This window comes from Sus scrofa, chromosome 7, assembly GCF_054392235.1.
Source record: "Sus scrofa isolate SSC_HxYL_T2T_F1_AM1 chromosome 7, Sscrofa_HxYL_maternal_Yorkshire_Landrace_v2.0, whole genome shotgun sequence".
In the NCBI taxonomy this organism is placed as follows: Eukaryota; Metazoa; Chordata; class Mammalia; order Artiodactyla; family Suidae; genus Sus; species Sus scrofa.
Window position 1 is genome coordinate 27,738,115 of NC_139389.1, and position 16,767 is coordinate 27,754,881.

Below are 16,767 nucleotides of genomic sequence, written 5' to 3' on the forward strand. Positions count from 1 at the left end.
AGGCACAGTCGCTCTCGGCCTCTTGCCAGATCTCCAGCCACCCACACAACCCAGTGGTGCGGCCACATTCCTCCTCCCGACTGCTGTCCTCCTGTCCACCCAGCTCTGCCCATCCCTCCACTGGCTGCCCACGCGCAGGCCTCTGAGCCCCTCTCCTCTGCTCTCCCCGTTTCTTTTCTTTTCTTTTCTTTTCTGCCTTTTAGGGCCGCACCTGTGACTTGTGAAAGTTCCCAGGCTGGGGATCGAATTGGAGCTCTAGTCCCCAGCCTACACCACAGCCACAGCAACGGGGGATTCAAGCCTCGTCTGAGACTTATACCATAGCTCAGGGCAGTGCTGGATCCTTAACTCACTGAGTGAGGCTAGGGATTGAACCCACATCCTCATGGATCCTAGTCCGGTTCATTAACCCCTGAGTCACGACGGGAACTCCCTCCCTGTTTCTTACTGAAAGCTGCCCCAGTGTGTTTTCTCTGCCGTGTTCCTGGGTCTCACGGTTAACCCCTCTCTCAATTCAGGCACTGAAAAGCTGAAGCTAATCGGGCCAAGGAGGGTGGGGAAGGGCCTTGGCTGTGTGCCCCCCAAGCAATGGAAGCCTTGGGGATGCTCGCCAGTTAGACATGCCCACGGTGGTGTGGGTGGGTCTGCTGTATTTTCCAGCCACCCTGACACCACCAGCGATACCCTGTCCAGTGAAAAGACTGCATGAGTGTGGGTGGCCCAGGGCACCCCTGCTGCCAAACAAAACCAAGCTGAAAGCACGTGCCTTCTGTAAGCAAGAGACCGTGGGTCCCTGCCCCGAATCTGAAGAAGGCCAATCATGTCCACTCTCGGCCACCCTGGGCGGCTCTGAGCTGCTGTGTCCTGCTTTGGCAGACACAACCCTGTGCTGCGCTTCAGAAGGTGCAACAGGAACAAGATGAACTGCTCTTGCCCCTTTTTTCTTTTCCCTTTTTTTTTTTTTTTTTTTTTTGCTTTTTAAGGCCATACCCATGGCACATGGAGGTTCCCAGGCTAGGGGTCGAATCAGAGCTATAGCTGTCGGCCTACACCACAGCCACAGCAACGTGGGATCCGAGCCACGTCTGTGACTTACACCACAACTCCCAGCAACGCCAGATCCTTAACCCACTGAGCAAGGCTAGGGATCGAACCCGCATGCTCATGGATCCTAGTTGGGTTTGTTAACCACTGAGCCACGGCGGGAACTCCTGCTCTTGCCCTTGAGGAGCTGCGGTCCAGCTGGGGATGCACAGCGTAGAGGGAAGGCTGGCCTGGAGAGAGGCGGCAGGCCCTTTGAGGAGGCGGCAGGCCTTTCCCTGGGCCCTGAGGAATGTTGACAAGAGCAGGGAGCAGGCGGCTCAGACTTAGGGGCCTGGTGGTGCTGAAGGTATATTTAGAAGGCGCACTGGTTGGGGTTGGTGTGAGACGCGAACACGCAGAGGCGCAGTGGGTGGAGGGGTAGACGGGCTGCGGGACCGACCAGCAGGGCAGGAGATCCTAACACCAGGCTGGAGGGCTTGGGAACGGAGGCTTGTGAGTGGGAGCAGCTTGGTCAGAGAGGAGGTTTGAGAGCAGAAAACCACCTTTTCCTGGTTGCTGACTATGAGCCCAATATGGTCCCAGGTTCGAGACACGTGCTCTGGTGTTTAATCCTCACCACAGCCCTACGAGTGAGTGTTTTTTCTCCCCCGTTTCACAGATGACCAAACTGAGTTTAAATTATTTGCCCAAACCAGCTTGTAACAGCAAAAGCATTTGGAAAAGGACTCCAACTCAATCCACATAGGTCCCATTTCTTCATGCAGTTGACACCAGGCCATAAATTAATGGCAGTGGCCCATGGACAGACTTCAGAGGTTCCTTAAACCGTGTAAGACTGTGTGCAGATTCCTGTGTGTCATCGAAGTCTCAGAAGTTAAGTCTTAAGTGAGAAAGTCCCTCCCACTCAAGCTTTTCTCCTCTGCATTTCATCCATGGGCCTACAAGTCAGGACAGAAGTTCTGGAACAAGTGTCCCATGCAGGGGTCCTTGGTAAACCTAAGGCTTAGACTTGAGAAAGAAAGAAAGGGAGTGGAAAAAAAAAAAAAAAAGGAAAGCCCCCAACAGAGGAGGTGATTTTGTGGGGAGGGGCGAAGAGGCCACCAGGAGCCACTCTGGGCTCCGGGACCCGTAGGCGCGCCCCTCCTTCTCTCTGGTCAAAGCCATTTTCCCCTCCTGCCCTCTCTTTTTCCATCACAACCCCTGCACGTGTGGCAGGCTCATCCCTCCATCACATGGGAAGCTGATGCTCCAGGTCCACTCCCAGTAGGGTCTTCATCTCTTCGTTTTTCCCACAGTGGGGATGGGTGGCCCTGAGTCATCCACACTGTCCACCTGGTCCCTCTCATGACCAAGAACATAGAAGGAGGTGTTCCCTGGTGGCTCAGTAGGTTAAAGATCTGGCATTGTCACTGCTGTGGGTTGGGTTGCTGCTGTGGCACAGGTTCGATCCCTGGCCCAGGAACTTCCCCATGCTGTGGGTATGGCCAAAAGAACATCGAAAGAAAGGATGCTGGAATGGATAAGCAATGAGGTCCTACCGTGTAGCACAGGGAACTCTATGCAGTCTCTTGGGATAGACCATGATGGAAGATGATATGAGAAAAAGAGTGTGTGGATATGTATGACTGGGTCACTATGTTGTACAGGAGGAAGTGATTCAACGCTTTAAATCAACTCTAATGTGAAAAAAGGAAGAAAGCAGGGGGAGGGAGGGAGGAAGGAGGAAAGAGTACACTTGTATTTGGAGGTTCTTACGCGCTCTGTGCTGTATGGACCCTCCCTGGGCCGGGTGCGCCCGCATGACCAGCTAACCTCATTCACTTTGAGTCTCCCCAGCCCTGCCCGCCTCTGTGGCTCCTTCTCCCTGGGTTGATGATCACAGGCCGAACCCGTGTTCCACCTGGCCTGACTCCTTGGACCCCTTGCAGATAGACCCCGCAGTACCGCCCCTGTGCAGCCCCCACCCAGCCTCCAAACACTCCAGCAATCTTTGGCCCTGCATCGCGGGCTCCGTGGCAGCAGGCGAAGCACATGTCTGTCTGAATCCCAAGCATTTAAGCACCTAGTGATTTTTTTTTGGGGGGGGGGCACACAACCAGCATATAGACGTTCCCAGCCAGGGATAGAACGCACTCCACAGCAGCGACCCTAGCCACTACAGTGATAAGGCCAGATCCTTAACCCACTGTGCCACAAGAGAACTCCCACTTGGTGATCTTTTGAAACAAAAGAATGAACAATCCAGGCCACCCTCCCCCTTCCCCTGGATCTGGAGCACATCTCCTCGTTCTCTGTTCCACACCCTCCAGCCCTCCCAACCACGTGCACTCTGTGCAAAGCGTGCTAGAGGTGCTGAGTGGGATACACCGATGGCCAAGGCCTGGCCTCCGAGGGTGCTGGGTCTAGCTGGGCAGGGGCAGCAGGCCTGTGAACTTGGCTCTGACACAGAGCCACCTGCTGGTGCTCTCTTGTGGACCTGTCTGTCCGCCTTCATTCCTCGTGGCTGAGTGCCTCCCTTGAGCCACTCTTCTCTCCCCTGGATGAGCTCTGGCCTCTGAGGGGTGCAGCACTCCCATTAACAAATCACAGTGCTCACGTGGCCACTATGAGGAAGTACTGGGATTTCCCCCTGGACAAGGCATTAATTTGATGCCAGGGTGGCGTAGGCAGGGCTAAGTGCTTAAAAAAAATCTTACCTACTTCTAGGGAAACTCACCCCAGCATCACGCATGGCCCCTCATTGAAAATCATGGCTCTGGGGAGCAGTCTCCACCCCATCGAAATACATCTGCTCCCTCAAAATATATTCCAGGTGTGGTCCATACTCAACTACACCCTTCTTCCTTCTTCTCCACTCCGCTCCTCTCTCTTCTCCAGGACTGACCTCCTGGAACTCGGCCTGATCAGCATCCACTCTTGCTGGTCCCCGGCCCTGTTACCCTCTTAGGAGCCCCGCTGACACCCTCCGAGAAACTCAGGGCACCGCAGCTGGGGTGTGGCAGCAAGGACTGGAGTCAGAGCCAGGAGCATCTTCAGCGGCTGAATCCTGTAGAGAAGGAACTTGGCAGGTGGGGGCTCTGCCCACCAGGCTGTCTGTCCTCCCACCCCCATCCTGTTCCCTTCCCCCTACCCCACAAGCAGCAGGAAGTCAGCTGAGTGACCGGTCATGGTCCTTGAGTCCAAGAGGGACTGTTTAAGCCACATCTGATTCGGAGGCTGTGATTAGCTCTCAGAATAACAATAATATTTTTCCTCTTCTCTGTTCTGTGAAGTGGGTGCTAGAGACACCAGCGCTCATTGTCTGCTCCTTACGTTCACCTATTAAATAGTCATTCTTTCCACTGCTGCTATTAATGCATTTATTGTTATTGGTCAGCCAGAATTAGAGACCCAGCTCCCTCCTGATCCAGCAGGAGAGGGTAAGAGAGGCCGGGGCACAGTCTGACTGTGCTTTGGGGAGAGGCTGGGAGGACTTTTTCCTGGAGGGGCTTCTAGGCGGAGTGTGGCCCTGAGGGCTTCTGGGGGTGGGATGAGCAGGGGCCCATCTTCCCTCCTCCTTCCTGCCTGTCTGAATCCCTCTGGCGAACTCTTTGTGGGTGGGGAGCCCCTCCTTCCCCCAGAGTGTCCCTGGCACTTGATAACGTCACTGGCACAAGCAGGTGACAGTAAACACAGGCTATCATCCTATGTCCACCTCTGTTCTCTAGGTTCCAGGACCAGAACCAGAGAAGGAGACTGACTCCTGACAGCGTATAACCATCGGCACGTCACAAACATCTGCACGTGTGGGATTTATCTTGAGTCTCTCAATGCTCCCAGTAAACAGAAATTACTATTTATCCTTTGATGCTGCAGAGGCAAGTTCAGGGCCTTAAAGTGATGCCCACCACCAATAGCTGGGGACTGTACCTGGGATCCTGATGCTGTAGGCTACACACAGCAACAAGCTGGCTCTTCCTCTTCTGCCTGGATGTTTACATGCCCTGGCTCAGTCCCCCATTTCATTTGGTCCGCGTGCCCTACCGTCTCCTCAGAAGCCCTCCCTGATTTTCCTTTTTTTTTTTTTTTTTTTTGCCTTTTCTAGGGCTACTCCCACAGCATATGGAAGTTCCCAGGCTAGGGGTCAAATTGGAGCTGTAGCTGCTGGCCTATGCCAGAGCCACAGCAATTCGGGATCCGAGCCAAGTCTGCAAACTGCACCACAGCTCACGGCAACGCTGGATCCTTAACCCACTGAGCAAGGCCAGGGATCAAACCCACAACCTCATGGTTCCCCATCAGATTCGTTAACCACTGAGCCACAACAGGAACCTCCTGATTTTCCTATTAAAATTGCACCCCAGCCCGCCCCCCCATACTCATGGACCATCACTCTCTATTTTCTTACCCTGCCTTCCTTTTCTTTTTTCTTTTTTCTTTTTTTTAAGGAGCAGCCAGCCTACACCACAGCCACAGCAAGTTGGGATCCAGGCCACATCTGTGACCTACACCACAGCTCATGGCAAGGCCGGATCCTTAACCTACTGAGTGACACCAGGGATCAAACCCACATCCTCATGGATATTAGTTGGATTCTTGACCTGTTGAGCCACAATGGGAACTCCCTGCCTTCTTTTTCTTCATAACTCTTTTTTTTTTTTTTTTTTTTGTCTTTTTAGGGTCGTACCCATGGCATATGGAAGGTCCCAGGCTAGGGGTCAAATCGGAGCTATAGCTTCCAGCCTACACTGCAGCCACAGCAATGCAGGATCCAAGCTGCATCTGTGACCTACACCAGCAATGCCAGATCCTTAACCCTCTGAGTGAGGCCAGGAATCCAAACTTCATCCTCATGGATGCTAGTCAGATGCGTTTCTGCTGAGCCATGACCGGAACTCCATTCTTCATAACTCTTATCTCAATGTGATATCCTATTGCATACAACCCATATGCTTCTGATTGTTGTCTGCTTCCTCCACTAGAAGGTAAGCCCCGTGGGGGTGTCCAGGCTCTAGAATGTGCCTGGCCCATGGAAGGAACTCAGAAAATAACGAGAGAAAGAATCGATAATGAATGTGTAGAACATTGAGGCAAGCAGCTGTGACTGAATTTTCCTAAGGGCCCACACAGCCTGCCTCATTTCACCTCATGTGCCTGACCTGACTTAGAGGGGTCACCTTGGCGACTAAAAGGGCCTTGGTGTGGGCCTGATGGAGGCCCCCAGGGAGTGGATGACATTAAGAGGCAGAGCAAGGACTCTGGAGGAGTCTCTATGCTGCCCTCTGGTGGTAGCTGGTGGAACACAGGCGAGGAGTTTAGGCTCTCAGCTTTGCATGGAAATTTAGAGATTATTTTAAAAATCGCCTAGGAGTTCCTGTTGTGGCTCAGCTGTAACAAACCCAACTAATACCCATGAGGATGAGGGTTCGATCCCTTGCCTCGCTCAGTGGGTTAAGGATCCAGCACTGCCATGAGCTGTAGTGTAGGTCGCAGATGTACCGATTTGACCCCTAGCCTGGGAAGCTCCATCGCCCCAGTGCAGCCCTGAAAAAAGGAAGGAAAAGAAAAGAAAAAAGAGATCTCCTGGAGTCCCATCCCAAGACCACAGAGAACAGATGGCAGAGTAGGAACAACGAATTGGGTCAGTCTGACACTCTCACCATTGCACTATCCTGTCTGTTCCCATCACAGAGTTGAGATTATGCCGCAAAAGAGATGGATGTTAACTGGACAGCCCTTAAGGGATGGGCTTGATTTAATTCAACAAGTTTTTTGAACCATTGCTAGGCACCTGCTGGGCACTTAATCAAATAGTAGAGGGAGAAAAGGTAAAGGAAGAGAGCTTAAATTTATACCAAAGCAAGCCTTTGGTCAAATGAATTTGAAATATGAAATTGGCAGAGGAGTTGGGGCTTCCCTGCTGGGATCCTACCTCAGGGTGTGCCTCTCTCTTTTATCTCATTTTAGCGTCATGATTTATGTCTTTGTTTCCTCACGTCAAATTATCGTCATGATTTACGTCTTTGTTTCCTCTCTAGACGAAGAGCTCCTTGAGGGCAGGGAGGACTGAAACTTCTGCCTGGGATTGTCATCATCACCTCGCACCCCAAACAGTAGATGCCCAATAAATGATCCTGACAAGGGCAAACGGATAAACAAATGAGTGGTTTGGAGTTTCCCTCCTAGAGAGCTTCAAAGGAGAACAGACAACTATCTCCTCTGTCTAGTCCAAAGACATTATTCGCCTGCCCAAAGGCTGAGGACGGTGCCCGATGCATTCTCTAAATAACTCAGCTTCTATAATTAGGTTATACCATGATGCTCTTCGAGGTTCTTTTCTCTCATTGGCTATGCACTTATTTATCGACTACCTGCCATGTCCAAGGTACTGAGCTATTGTTCTCTAAATCCATGATCCTATTCTATTCTTTGATTCTATGACTCCATGTTGACATAAGATGCAGTAGGGTCCCCACCACATTCACTCCTAGGTGAGGTCAGCCCAGGCTGATGGGAAGGATCGGCACTGTCTCATGGGAATGGATAAGCTGGCGCAAAGGGTTCCCCTGTATTAATGTTCCATGCCATCCAGTCCCACTCAGCCTCCTCCCAGCTCATAAATACAGCATTTTAGGTGCCAGTACCTGCTGCCCCTTTATATGTATTAAAATCTCTGGAGTTCCTGTTGCGGCTCAGTGGATTAAGAACCCAACTGGTATCCACAAGGATGTGGGTTCAATCCCTGGCCTCGACCAATAGGTGAAGGATCCAACGTTGCCACACACTGCAGCATAGGTCGCTGATGGAGCTCAGATCCAGAGTTGCTGTGGCATAGGCCAGTGGCTGCAGCTCTGATTTAACCCCTAGCCTGGGGAACTTCCAGATGCCACAGGTGCAGCCATAAAAAAATTTTTTTTAATTAAAAAAAGTAATAAAGTCTCCAGTTACCTCTTGCCTCCCCTTCCCTCTCCCACTCACCCACCTGTTGTGTCAAACTGGGAAGAATTGGGAGTTCCCTGGTGGCTCGGTGGGTTAAGGATCCAATGTTGTCACTCCTGTGGCTCAGGTCCCTGCTGTGGAGCCTGCATCCAGTTTTGACTTTGGCACCTTGTTAAGTCTTAGATGAGTGACCTCTGTCAGCAGTAGTTTCCTCATCTGTGAAATGGGGGTAATGATTTGCTTTATCGAACACCTTCTGGGCCAGGTATCAGGGGAGAAATAAAGCAAATGAAGACAGACAAGGCACAATCCCTGCCCTCAAGAAGCTCTTACTTTACAAGGGAACCAACACAGCAGGGAGGAAGTGAAGACAGACAGCATGACATAAAGAGCCCTGGGTCCTCTCCTGGGTTACATCAGAGACTCGGTTTTTCCCCTCACATCCTCTCTCCTTTAAAGGTATTTTTCTCTTTCCCTTCCCAACGAGCTCCATCTCGCTGGCTTGGGCAGTTGCCGAGGGCCAGTTTGAGGGGTACAGCCTTCCTCCTTCCCTTCCCCATGACTCCCTGCCACAGTCCACCCAGACAGGTACATGTCTCCCCACGTGGAACACAGTGCAATCAGAGGAGAAAAACTTCCAGATATGAGCCCCTGAGCTAAGCGCCAATACCTTCTCGAATTGCCCCCCACCTAACTGTCCCACAACACCGCCCCCTCCTCCGGGTCATAAACCTTCACTCTAACCATCTTTTTGTTGTTGGTGGTGGTGTTGTCTTTTTAGGGCCGCACCCACAGCATATGGAGGTTCCCAGGCTAGGGGTCTAATCAGAGCTGTAGTCACCAGCCTACACCACAGCCACAGCAACACCGGATCCGAGCCGAATCCATGAGCTACACCACGGCTCACGGCAACACCAGATCCTTAATCCATTGAGCAAGGCCAGGGATCGAACCTGCAACCTCATAGTTCGTAGTTGGATTTGTTTCCGCTGCGCCACGACAGGAACTCCCCCTCTAACCATCTTGATCTACTCTCAGTTGCCCAGACTCGTCATTCATTAATGAACTCAGCCATTCATAAAACATGTATGGGATAGTTAATTTTATGTGTCATTTGGGGCTAAGGGAGGCCCACAATGCTGATAAATTGCGTTCCAGTGTGTCTGTGAGGAGGCGACTAGCATTTGAATTGGAAGACTGAGTGGCCAGTGTTGGAGGGCAGCATCCAATGTGTGAGGGTTGAACAAAAAGGTGGAGGAAGGACAGATCTGGGCTCTGAGCTGGGCCATCCACCTCCTCCTGCCCTAAAACATCGGCCGTCCTGGTTCTGGGTCCTTTGGATGGAGACCCGACCCAACAGCGCCTTGATTCTTGGGCCTTTGCACCCATACTGGGACTTAAACTATTGGCTTCCCTGGTTCTCAGGCCTTTGGACTGAGATTAAATTGCTCCATTGGCTTTCCTGGTTCTCCCCCTTGCAAGATGGCAGATAAGAGGAATTCTCAGCGTCCATAATCCCAAGAGCCAATTCCTATAGTAAATCTGCATGCATATTCTATTGGCTTTGTTTTTGTGGAGAGCTCTAATACAAGTGTCCACGTTGGGTCACGGTTACACAGATAAATAAAGAGATGAGATAATGTAGTTAAAGTCATGACAGACCTGAGTTCAAATCCCAATTTTGCCGCTTTTCCCTTGTATGACCTTGCACGAGTCAAAGTACCTTTCCAGGCCTCTGTTTCCCTCTTCTGAGAAATGGTGATAACAGTAGTTATTGTGCAAATTAAGTTAGAGTTTAATCTGGAAGCCTTGGGCAACAGTACCGGTACGACCCATGCGCAGTAAAACGTAGCTACAACGATTTGTAGCAAACAGTACTTTGCATCTTAAGTTGGATGCACCAGAAGCAGATCCTGAACAAAAATTCAAGTAAAAAGAATTTATTAAAAAGTTTTGACAGTGGGAAGGAGGAAAAGGGAGTGGGAAAGTGGGACCAAGATGGATAGGAGGCCAAGAAACTGTGTGGAACCAAGCAAAGTCTCACTGAGGGCAACCTGGGCAAAGAGCCCTGCCATATTGATTCTCCCCTATTTCTCCGTCATCCATTAAGGGCGCGGGAGCGGGGCGGGGTGGGGTGGGGAGTGGAGAGCGAGGGCTGTCAGGGAGAAAAGTTTCCAGATGCTTCCAGCACTCCCTGCACAGTGCAGTGCCCCGGAGCGCGAGGGAGGCTCAGGTGGGCTCCTGGGAATGACAGCACACTGGGAGTCTACAGGCACTAGAATGTTGATGGGGTCCAAGAAGAAACACGCAGAACACGGTCTCTGCCCCCAGGGGGCTCGAAACCTGGGAGGGGAGATGGGGCTAAACATTGCCATCGGAGCTCTGTGCCAGGCACAGCCGCAGCGCTGAACGAGGCGGCGAAGCAGAGGGTGCAGGTGAGGTGGGGAGCGGCGCGTGAAAGGCGTCGCTGAAAAGAAATACAACCGGTTGGGGAGAGTGAAGCCATTCCAGGGAACGCGAACAGCACACTGCTGGGAAGAGGCTCTGGCCGGTCGGGCAGCGAGTGGGCGGGGGGGGTTCCAAGGGCCCAGCCTCTGCGCCTGCGGCCCCGGGGTGGCGGGGGGCGGGGCTTCCCTGGCAGCTCCTCCCACCTTGACACTTGTTTTCCCCGCGTCTTCTGCTCTGGACCGCCTCCTGCAAGCCTCCCGTGACTACGCCCGGTCCCGGTGCGTGACTTTCTTCTGAACTCTTAGCGTTTACTATCGAGGCTCTTACTTTGGTGCCTACTCATGTAATTATTTAGTTAATGTGTCTTACAGTTTGTAACATTGTCATTTAACTTTGCATGTAAATCCTGTCTCCCCACCTTCACTCCCCGGCTCAATTTTAAGCTTTCTGAGAGTGGAAACTGTGTGTTTTTTTTCTTTATATTCTCCCATGGCCCCCAACATTGATGGAATATTAAGGGTATAACATAATGATTAGTGAATTAATCTAGTCCACGTTGGGGCTGTTGAGTCACAGGCTCACCCCTATAATTAAGTGTTCTAAGATTATTTCCAAACACTAAAGCATAGGGTTGTTTTGTTTTGTTTTCAAACCAGTCACATATAGGTTTGCAAACTGGGTCCTAAAGGGTGGATTTAAGGTCACAGAACCCTCATTTCTTTAAGCCCCTCTTCAACCCCACCCTGGCCAGCCACTTAACTGACATTAGGCCACTGGGATCGCTAGGCTTCTCCTCTTCCAAATTTCCTGCTCAAATACTCCTTTAAATAATTGGCGGGCGACGGGGGGCGGGGGGGGGGGGGGTTCCCGTTGTCCTGTGGCACGGTGGGTTAAGAATACAGCATTGCCCCAGCTGCTGCTGGAATTTGATCCATGGTTAAGAAACTTCCATACGTGGCAGGGGAAGGCAGAAAAAAAAAATTAGGGAAACTATGTACCCCTTACACATTTTTATTATTTATTTATTTATTTATTTGCCTTTTTTTTTTTTAGGGCCTCACCTGCTGCATATGGAGATTCCCAGGCTAGGGGTCCAATCAGAGCTACAGCTGCCAGCCTACCCACAGCCACAGCAACGTCAGATCTGAGTGGCATCTGCAACCTACGCCACAGCTCATGGCAACACCAGATTCTTAACCCACTGAGCAAGACCAGGGATCAAACCCGCAACCTCATGTGCCACTATAGGAACTCCCCCCGTAAACATTTTTAAATCAACAACTTTTTTTTTTCCTGCAGTGTGCGGTGGCTTGATGTGGTTTCTCAGTTCCCAGACCAGGGATTGAAGCCAGGCCACAGCAGTGAAAGCACTGAGTCCTAACCACTAGGCTACCAGGGAATGCCCAACAACTTTTTTTTTTTAGGGCCTCACCTGCAGCATATGGAAGTTTCCAGGCTAGGGGTCGAATCAGAGCTACAGCCACCAGCTTATGCCAGAGCCACAGCAATGTGGGATCTGAGCCACATCTGTGACCTACATCACAGCTCACGGCAATGCCGGATCCCCGACCTGCCCATATTGCAGAGGGTTTACTTTCTCAGGAATTGTAAATACGTATTTAAAAGTCTTTTTTTTTTTTTTTTTTTTTGGAGGCAGGGGTGTTTTGCAGCATGTGGAAAATCCTGGGCCAGGGATTTAACCTGGGCCACAGCGGCGACCTGAGCTGCTGCAGTGACAACCCTGGATCCTTAACCCACCGCACAAGAGAACAACAAAAGTCATATCACTCTTAAGCGTAGTGGATGGAATATAACACCACAGCCATCTCATGTTTGTGACCACCCTTTTAATAAGTGAACATGTCCATTAGCCAGTCAGCAAATTTACCACATTTCTTTTTCTTTTTAGTTCCTTTTTCCATTCCACTTTCCCTGTAGAGTTTTATCCTCATGAAATACTTTTTTTTATTGTATCAGGCAGCATGTCATTGTATTTTAGTGTATTCTTGGAAAGTTTTTTATTGTATATCTCTGTAACAAAAATATGGACATAAATTGAAATTTACTTCCCATGACCATAAGACTCTTAAGTGTTAACAGTGAGTTTATAATTACAATTATTGCAAGATACAGTTGATCAAAACTATAAATATTAGCAGTGATTAAACAGAAAAGTAAACTTTTACTGAAATAATGAGATGGAAAAGCCTGGTTTTTATTTTCCATTGACTTCCATTTGGTGGCTCCAGGAAGAGCTCCCTGGTCTGGTTTGGGTTGGCGAGAAAGCTCAGTTTCCTCTGTCTCCAGCAGGAAGGGTGGTTTGTTAATGGAGGCAGGTGGAAAAGGAGAACACAGTTCTCTGCCCGATTCATTTTAGGAAGGGACACACATACTTCTGGAAATTGTTCCTCTTAAAACTTGGCCCTGGAGTTCCTTTCATGGCTCAGCAGTTAACGAACCGGACTAGGATCCATGAGGATTCAGATTCTATCCCTGGCCTCACTCAGTGGGTTAAGGATCTGGCGTTGCCATGGGCTGTGGTGTAGGTCACAGATGTGGCTCGGATCCCGAGTTGCTGTTGCTGTGGCTCTGATTCGATCCCTAGCCTGGGAACTTCCCTAGCCAGGGCCACCTATGGCCCTGAAAAGCAAAAAGACAAAAGACAAAAAAAATTTTGGCCCTGCTCACAGGCCCCTGGGAAAGTTTTCATGTTTAGCTAGAGGTATGCAAATCCTAAGCTATTAAAAGAGGGATTTAGCTTGGTTTCTCATTGTCCAAAATAGAGGTCCCGGAATGGGGGACTTGTAACTGATAGTTGCATTTCCAACCCTCCATCTACTGAGCTCCACATCCTTATGCATACGGGCAAGACAGGAACTCACACGACTTCCGGATCTCTGCAGGTTTGTGGATATGAGGAGGGCATCTGAGTGGCCATAGACCTGCTTGTTGGCAAAGAAACAGCCTAAGGAGTTCCCTTCATGGCGCAGCAGAAACAAATCCGACTAGGACCATGAGGTTGCAGGCTTGATCCCTGGCCTCGCTCAGTGGGTTAAGGATCTGGCGTTGCCGTGAGCTCTGGTGTAGGCTGCAGACAGATCTGGCGTTGCTGTGGCTGTAGCTCCAACTGGACCCCTAGCCTGGGAACCTCCATATGCCGCAGGTGCGGCCCTAAAAAGACAAAAAAAGAAAAAAGAAAAAGGAAAAGAAAAGAAAAGAAACAGCCTAGATTCAAAACTAAGAAAACGGTTTTTTATTTTTCCATTTCATGGAAGCACTATCATCTCCTGGTAGTTCCCAGCTGATGGCCACCAGGTGGCAGCAGAGAACACAGTGCTGCCAGCCCTGCCCAGAGAGTCCGGTGGAGGAAGAGGTGGTGGGAAGGGTGAGGACTCCACTGAGGGGTAGAGTTAGAGGTTATAGGTTTGGGCTGACAGAGACAAAAAGAGGGGTAAGGTGGGGGCTAATATAGATCCCAGGAGGGAACAAAAAATACCGAGAACACCTTCCGGGTTCAGGAATAAGGAAAGGATTAAGAAGTTAGGCTCAGTTGAAGAGAATTCAAGGCAAGTGGGAAAAGAGCTGAGCTGGAGGGCCCTCTGCCTGGAGGCACAGGATGCCTCTGGGGATCCCATTATCTGTACTCCTCCCGGGGTGGGTCAAGGTCTGGCTCCTCTCGGGATCCGTGGTCCACCTCAGGGGCAGGTGGCCAGGGGTTTTCTGGAGGCTGGGGTCCTGCTGGCCAGGGGTCGTCAGGCCGGGGAGGTTGAGGGGGATCAGTACTAGGGGGTTCAGGAGGCCAGACTCCAGATTCAGGCAGGTCTCTCCAGGGACGATTGGGCCCTGGAGCTGGAGGGTCCTCAAAGATAGGAGGTACCCCTGGCCAAGGGTCACCGGGGATTGGGGGGCCCCGAGGCAATGTTGGGGAGCCCTCCTCCTCTGAGGCCTCCGTGGATGGGGGAGATGGGTGGTCTCCGCTGCCTGAGATGCCTGTAGAGGAGGAAGGAGAAAAGTAAGAGGCAGTAAGGGCCAGCGACCCGCCCCAGGTCCCCCCCAAACTTCAGGCCCAGGGGGCACGACTTCTCAGGGATGGACTTCAGTCAGCCGATCCCACAAACCTCAAAGTAACTCTCAGAGAGCTCTCTGCACAGTCACAAAATTCCAAAGTGATCTTAAAAATGACATAAAAACCTTGTCTTGAACCATTACCTGGACCAACTTTAAACTGTCAGGACCCTCCTCCCTCTACATAAGCTCCATCCACAACCGGGACACCCAGCTGGCATGGCCCCTGTGCTGGTCTGCAGTCCCAAAGCGGCCTACACTCTGGCCCCATGTGGCACCCAGACCCCACACACCTGAATTCTGATTTTTTTGATGTGTGTTGAGGGGGGGGCGCGGAGAGGGAGTGCTTGAGGCATGTGGAAGTTCCCAGGCCAGGGATCAAACCCACGCCCCAGCTGCAACCCAAGCCCTAGCAGTGACAATACCAGATTCTTAACCCAATGTACCACCAGGGAACTCCATGAATTCTGATCTAAATCACCACAGGGAGCTACACTCAAACCAGCCAAGCATTTGGTCTGAGCTAAAATGTACCTTCCGGCATCACCTGCATCCCCTTTGCTCTTACCCTCACATGAATCTCCCAGAATCTCCTCTGTGCATCCATGTCACTCCCGCCTCATTTTGACCATCCCCCATCCCCCCCAAACTGCACTCCAGACCTCTACTCCCAGCTCACCTCCGGCGAACAGGCAAAGGACCAGGATCCCCAGTAGCTTCCAGTTGAGCATCTTGGCTGTCTCTTGGCCCCCAAAGTCGGGGGGGTAGGCTGAGTCTGGTTGCCCAGGAACCCCAAGAGGCTTTATAGGGAAGGCAGGAGGGGAAGAGGCCAGTCTCTGGGGAGGGGCTGGCCCAGTGACACAAGGAATCACACGGGAATCTAACTGGTCAAACCCGTCTGGAAGGCCATGGCTAGTGTGTAACCTGTGATGGTGGCGTCCCTCATTTTAGTCCCCCAGCTCAGGACCCAGCCATCCAGGCTTTATCGGTGACCTAGACCTTGGTCATCCCAACTTTGCACATCCCCTTCTGCAGCAGTTTTAATAACAGGGCCTTCCCTTTGCATCCCTCAAGGCCAGCAGCGGCCAAGGAATGGGAGCAGCCTCGCGTGGGGAAGCAGTGTAATTACAGGGGCTGGGAGGCAGGAGGCCGCGTGGGGGTGGGCGATCGGGGGCCCAGGGAGGGGTGGATGGGGACGGTGAACCTTTTCAACACTGGGCTGCAGCTAGGACAGTCTCAGCTAGCACAGGTTCCCCCGCCCACCCAGGGCGAGGCCTCTTCCTGGGTCTCAGTTCTTTTCCTGGAATTGCCGCCTTCCAGCCTGTGCCTTCCCCAGGTGTAGGAGGCCTCCAAGGAGTTTCATCCAAGAGTCACCTGGGGTGACTGCAGATCAGGAAGGAAACATGAGGACCTCCTGATTCCTTCTCCCCCCCCCCAGGGCTGGTTCCGGGTTACACCGGAAGCTGACTCAGCTCCCCTCCTCCCGCTGGAATCCTCTTCACGGCCCTTCTGCCTCCCTCTCCTGGTCCTTGGCGAGAGCTCTGTGCCCACCCGCCTCCTCTCATCCTTCAGATGTCACTAAATGGGGTCTGTGTCTCTGAGAGCCCTCCTAGAAACTTTCTTCAGTAATGTGCCCAGAGCAGAACTCACCTCCTCACCAGGCTGTCCCATGTCCCCCTCGCCCTGGTCTGCTTCCCGGCAGGAAGGGACACCACTGTCCCCCTGCGCTTCCTTCCTCTCTCTCCTCATCCCTCGGCCACACCCTAAACCGTCCTCCCCAGCCAGCCAACAGACCCCTTTAAAATGTAAATCGGAATTGTGCCAAAGTCCCCAGGTTAAAAAGCACTCCAAGGAATTCCTGTTGTGGTGCAGCAGAAAGGAATCTGACTAGTATCCATGAGGATGCGACTTCGATCCCTGGTCTCTGTCAGTGGGTTAAGGATCCAGTGTTGGCTTGAGCTGTGGTGTAGGTCGCAGACTCGGCTAAGATCCTGAGCTGCTGTGGCTGTGGTGCAGGCCAGAGGCTGTAGGTCTGAGTCAACCCCCAGCCTGGGAACTTCCATATGTCACATGTGGCCCTAAAAAAGCAAAACAAACAACAAAAAAGCACTGCAAGGACTTTCTATGGCCTTAGAGTAAAATCCAAGCTCCACTAGGTCCTGGCCTCTCCCTGCAGCATCCTCCCTCCACACGGGCCGCGCTTGTGCTTCTCCCAAGTGGAGGCACAGCCTGGTCCTCGCCTGACCCCGGCCTCAGCACATCGGGCCTGAGAGGCCTCGCCTGTCCCTTCAT

The 16,767-nt window shown here is 51.7% G+C and overlaps 1 protein-coding gene and 1 long non-coding RNA gene across 3 annotated transcripts in view; one reads left to right on the forward strand and one right to left on the reverse strand.

Annotated features, from left to right (window-relative positions):
* The window catches only part of LOC110261492 (uncharacterized), a 34,001-nt gene extending 25,293 nt beyond the window's left edge, over positions 1 to 8,708 (forward strand). The window contains exons 5-7 of the long non-coding RNA XR_014809161.1: positions 3,922 to 4,112; positions 4,752 to 4,901; positions 7,062 to 8,708. This is a non-coding gene — a long non-coding RNA (uncharacterized LOC110261492). The remainder of the gene's footprint in view (positions 1 to 3,921; positions 4,113 to 4,751; positions 4,902 to 7,061) is intronic.
* Positions 8,709 to 13,640: 4,932 nt separating this feature from the next.
* PSORS1C2 (psoriasis susceptibility 1 candidate 2) lies at positions 13,641 to 16,367 on the reverse strand. 2 transcript variants are annotated; one of them, XM_013977604.3, is made up of 3 exons: positions 16,126 to 16,367; positions 15,155 to 15,275; positions 13,641 to 14,400 (listed from the first exon to the last, which is right to left on the reverse strand). In XM_013977604.3, exons 1-3 carry the CDS (start codon positions 16,222 to 16,224, stop codon positions 14,045 to 14,047), a joined length of 576 nt encoding a protein of 191 aa, XP_013833058.3. In that variant the 5' UTR covers positions 16,225 to 16,367; the 3' UTR covers positions 13,641 to 14,044. The 2 variants fall into 2 exon arrangements, with proteins under 2 accessions (XP_013833058.3, NP_001116643.1); NM_001123171.1 differs by lacking the exon at positions 16,126 to 16,367 and having other exon boundaries at positions 14,045 to 14,400; positions 15,155 to 15,206.
* Positions 16,368 to 16,767: the final 400 nt, after the last annotated feature.

Bases quoted from the DNA above. Each gene is read 5' to 3' on its own strand.
- PSORS1C2 (XM_013977604.3), bottom strand. From the start codon at position 16,224: ATGAGGAGAGAGAGGAAGGAAGCGCAGGGGGACAGTGGTGTCCCTTCC. The intron at 15,276-16,125 runs GTGAGTTCTGCT...TTCCCTATAAAG, and splicing joins TGGGACAGCCTGGTGAGGAG to CCTCTTGGGGTTCCTGGGCA. The intron at 14,401-15,154 runs GTGAGCTGGGAG...CCTCCTCTACAG, and splicing joins CCTTTGCCTGTTCGCCGGAG to GCATCTCAGGCAGCGGAGAC.